The following is a 3,955-nucleotide window of genomic DNA, read 5'->3' on the forward strand; positions in this document are numbered from 1 at the left end:
ATAAATAAATAAATAAATAAATAAATAAATAAATAAAAATATAAAAATTGTGCATATTTAAAAATAGCCTCAAAATAGGAGACTTGTGTAGTACAAAATCATATAAAGAGAATTGCCAGTGTCTTGTGTTTCTAGAAGGCCACGTCATGATTTTTCTAATTAGCCATGTGAGGTTTGAGCCTCCAGGCCTCTCTGAAACAGCCACGTCGTTTGTGTTTTTGTTGTTAAGTGAAAGTCTAGCAACTCTATTCTTCCCGTATCTTCCCCTCCCCTGTTTAACATTGTCAGCTTGGGTCCTCGATCGATTGTGTTTTCTCTGAGTCATGGGTGATGGTAGCTTGTCAAGGGCTGGTGGAAATGTGGATGCTAGTAACGTTTTGGATATTTACCCACTGAATCATTACTATTTTGGTTCAAAGGAGGCACTTCCCTTTAAGGAAGAGGAGACTTTGGATCATCGCATTCAACGCTTGAAATTCAAGTATATTTTCTCTCCTTTCTTACTCTCTTTCTATCTATCTATCATATGTTATTGCAATTGAATTCTGTTTCCTGATTTCAGCTACAATACTCATGGACTCAGGACCTGTGTACAAGCTGTGCTTTTGGTTAGTTTCTTTTTCTTCCTTTTTCCACAGAGGTAGCTGGTAGTGCTTCAATCACTTTTAATGTCAGAACGAAAGTGGAAAAGAGCTAACCAGAGATCTTAGTGAGTATGGGGGTACCTTTAGATACTGGGGATCCAAATTAGTATGTTTCGGATACCTAATGCTTCACAAGAAGAAACAAGGAAAATTGGGTAGGAGAGCCTCTGTAATTTTGCTCGCTTAACAAGTGCTTTTGTGCAAGCACTGAGGCTTTAAGGTGTGCCTCAAATCTCAATGCTCTGGAGCTTTATTCTAAAGAAGCTAGTAGCATTAAATATGAATATAGTTAGCAAAATTATGAATGGTTAAGGGAATCAATATGTCAGTCATTAGGAATAAATACACGAGATTAGAAATTTATAATAAACTAGAAACGTAAAAATAGCACTTTTGTATATGAATCGTATATTCAAAATTATTTTTGTTCTTTAACATCCACCATTTTAGCTTTATATAAAATGCAACAAGAAACTGGCTTGGCAGGACAGTTACTTTGCCGAATGGGACATCCAATAAAATTGGGACTATACAGTGTACCATGGCTCCTACACAAGGATGTGGGACAAATCAAGAAATGGTCCAAACTTTTCAAAAACTTCACGTGGCTTCCAGCTTTAGAATCTGTTCTCTTATCTTGTATTTCTTTCTCTTCAGTGAGAAAATAACTTGAAGTTTTAGGGTTCTCATTTTGGAATAGAGTTGCAATAGGGTTCCCCTGCCATTTCACTATGTGGTCGTAGGATGCAGACCCTACTGCTTTGATACAGTATCCATGAGTAAATGCCTCCAGGCTGAAGTTCTTTTGGGGGTTTATAGTGAACTAAAGCAGGCTAACTTATGGTATATAAGCCAATCCAAACAGGCTCTAGTCTGCAATCTTGACTGATTTCCTGTATGCTCAGTTAAAAATCAAGAGAGCAGTAGAGATTGTTGTTCCGACATCTGTTCCAATAGTTCAAGTTCCATGAAGTGGTGCATGATTTTAAGTGACTGATCTCGGTACTTATTCATGTGAATCCTCATGGACGGTCATAATAAGGGGTGTGATTTCTACTCGAACCAACTCAAGTGGCCAAAAGCCTTTATGTATTCGGCTGTCGTTCGAAATGTTAATTACCCATTGAATTACATAATGCATAAGAAAGGGGCTATTCTTGGTTGTTGTTAGATGATATAGTATGCAATATATTGCATTGAAGGTTGATCTGTTCAAACATCCACATCTATTATTATTGCAAGTACGGCATTCCATGTACAAGCTTCCAGGTGGTCGTCTTAGGCCTGGTGAATCAGGTACAATGATATCTTTTCTCATTTTGTCCAATTTTCTAGCTTGAAGCTGGGAGTTTGAACGCTGAAGAATTATTCTTGTCGACATACACAGAAATTGAATGTCTTAGACGTAAACTCTCAAGTAAGCTATCCATGAGCGAAGAGGATGACAGCTGGGAGGTATGTCAGTATTTGATGTAGTGTTTTAATTTATTTGTTGGCTATGCATCTTGCAAGTATTTCATTTGATGTGTACGTAGGTCGGTGAATGCCTTGGGATGTGGTGGAGACCTGACTATGAAACATTGATTTACCCATTTTTGCCACCTGATATAAAAAGGCCTAAGGTACTTGGTCATAATATTCTGAAATATGTCTAATTTACTATTAGGAGTTCTTGAAGCCATTAGTACTTCCCTTTGTATTAGTAAGGTTAACTTTCTTCCTTTGTAGGAGTGCACAAAACTCTTTCTAGTGAGGTTGCCCGAAAGTTGCAAATTCATTGTACCGAAGAACCTCAAGCTTATTGCTGTTCCATTGTGCCAAGTTCATGAAAATTTCAAGGTACTGTACAGCAGGCGCATTCATGAATAGAAAATTAGCATGCTAATTGATCAATCTGTTTTTCTTTTATCACAATGGATTCTTACAGACAGTTATTCAACCTTATATGGCCTTACTCGATGTTATACTTGAACTGATGCAATCAATGCCCTTTTCTGCAGACATATGGGCCAATAATAGCTGGAGTTCCACAACTGTTATCGAAGTTCTCCTACAACAAACCCGATACTGACTGATCGGTGCCATAATACAAGCTAAAGACAACATTGGACTCAATGCTATTCCCATCCAGCCTGTTGTTTTAAGTAGCAAGTTTAAGTTGAGAATACCAAGATAGTAGTCACTTTGACATGTATATAGTATGTGGAGTGTCTGTAAGCAAAGTCAAGACATACAGGTTTTTATTTGTACTGTTTAAGTCGGCAGTGTCTGTTTCTACCTGTATATTTGTATAATTGTATTGGCTTTTTTGAGCAAAAATAATTTATACTGATGACATCCTTGTGGTTTTGCATAGTTTGGTTTCGAACGAACGTTCTGTTCATCATGTGGTTAAACTATACTGCAGTTCCATTTGTTTGGAGCCTCATTATCAGAGGCCATTGCTGCAGTGAGAATCAGCATAAATATTTGGTTTTGTCAGCCATGGGTTGTAAACTTGAATGGTTTTATTGTAACCATTAGAAGTCGGTTCTACACATCTGTTTTATCCCAAAAGTCTCAGTTCGTCTTCCATTTTCATCAGAGAATGTTGTTCTTAAAATGAGAGAATATGTGATCAGTGTCATAAAGCTTAATTCAAGATAAATTTGGTTTCGAACAAGTTGATATTTGACATTTGTCTTTTTAGTCACGTCTCGTCAAAACTTGATAACATAAATTCCTTGTACTGTTGATTTGGGATAATACTCGCACTTTCAATAAAGTATTTTTCTCATCAAAAGAACTTCCCTATTTGATTAAGGTGATGATTTCCTTGGGGTAAAAACTAATTCCATAATTAGAGTTTACAGAAATTTTTACACGAAAACAGCAAATCTCATTCTAATGGGGATTCTTGATTACCGGGTACATATGGACTTTCCATACGTATTTTTTTGTGACTTAAATCCTAGTTAGAATTGGACTAATACAATATGCCATCGTTTTGTTCCAGCTAAACTGTTTAACTTCTAAATGACGCCGTTGACAACATCTGCACTAATAAGTCTCGTCGATCTTTATATAGTCAGAAACATAGGTAGAGTTAGTGATGCTGAAGAAATAAAACATTCAATGAATGATCGTAGAAATGTAGTATTATAAATTGAAATTATTCACTATAAAAAGAAAGTGGTAGTCATTAATCTATAGACAAACGAAGAAAAGTTGAAAAAGATCTCTATGTCAAATTCATGTCAAGAGGCTTAGTAACAATATATAAATCATTCTGCTACAATCAAGCGTTGTTCTTATATTTGCTCTGTTGCCGC

The 3,955-nt window shown here is 36.3% G+C and overlaps 1 protein-coding gene across 2 annotated transcripts; it reads left to right on the forward strand.

Annotated features, from left to right (window-relative positions):
• The first annotated feature begins 238 nt into the window (after positions 1-238).
• On the forward strand, positions 239-2,999 carry LOC129893349 (pre-mRNA cleavage factor Im 25 kDa subunit 1-like). 2 transcript variants are annotated; one of them, XM_055968861.1, is made up of 7 exons: positions 240-481; positions 563-608; positions 1,847-1,940; positions 2,032-2,099; positions 2,180-2,266; positions 2,373-2,483; positions 2,645-2,999. In XM_055968861.1, exons 1-7 carry the CDS (start codon positions 324-326, stop codon positions 2,717-2,719), a joined length of 639 nt encoding a protein of 212 aa, XP_055824836.1. In that variant the 5' UTR covers positions 240-323; the 3' UTR covers positions 2,720-2,999. The 2 variants fall into 2 exon arrangements, with proteins under 2 accessions (XP_055824837.1, XP_055824836.1); XM_055968862.1 differs by lacking the exon at positions 1,847-1,940 and having other exon boundaries at positions 239-481; positions 1,980-2,099.
• Positions 3,000-3,955: the final 956 nt, after the last annotated feature.

Source organism: Solanum dulcamara, chromosome 6 (genome assembly GCF_947179165.1).
Source record: "Solanum dulcamara chromosome 6, daSolDulc1.2, whole genome shotgun sequence".
Taxonomy (NCBI): domain Eukaryota; kingdom Viridiplantae; phylum Streptophyta; class Magnoliopsida; order Solanales; family Solanaceae; genus Solanum; species Solanum dulcamara.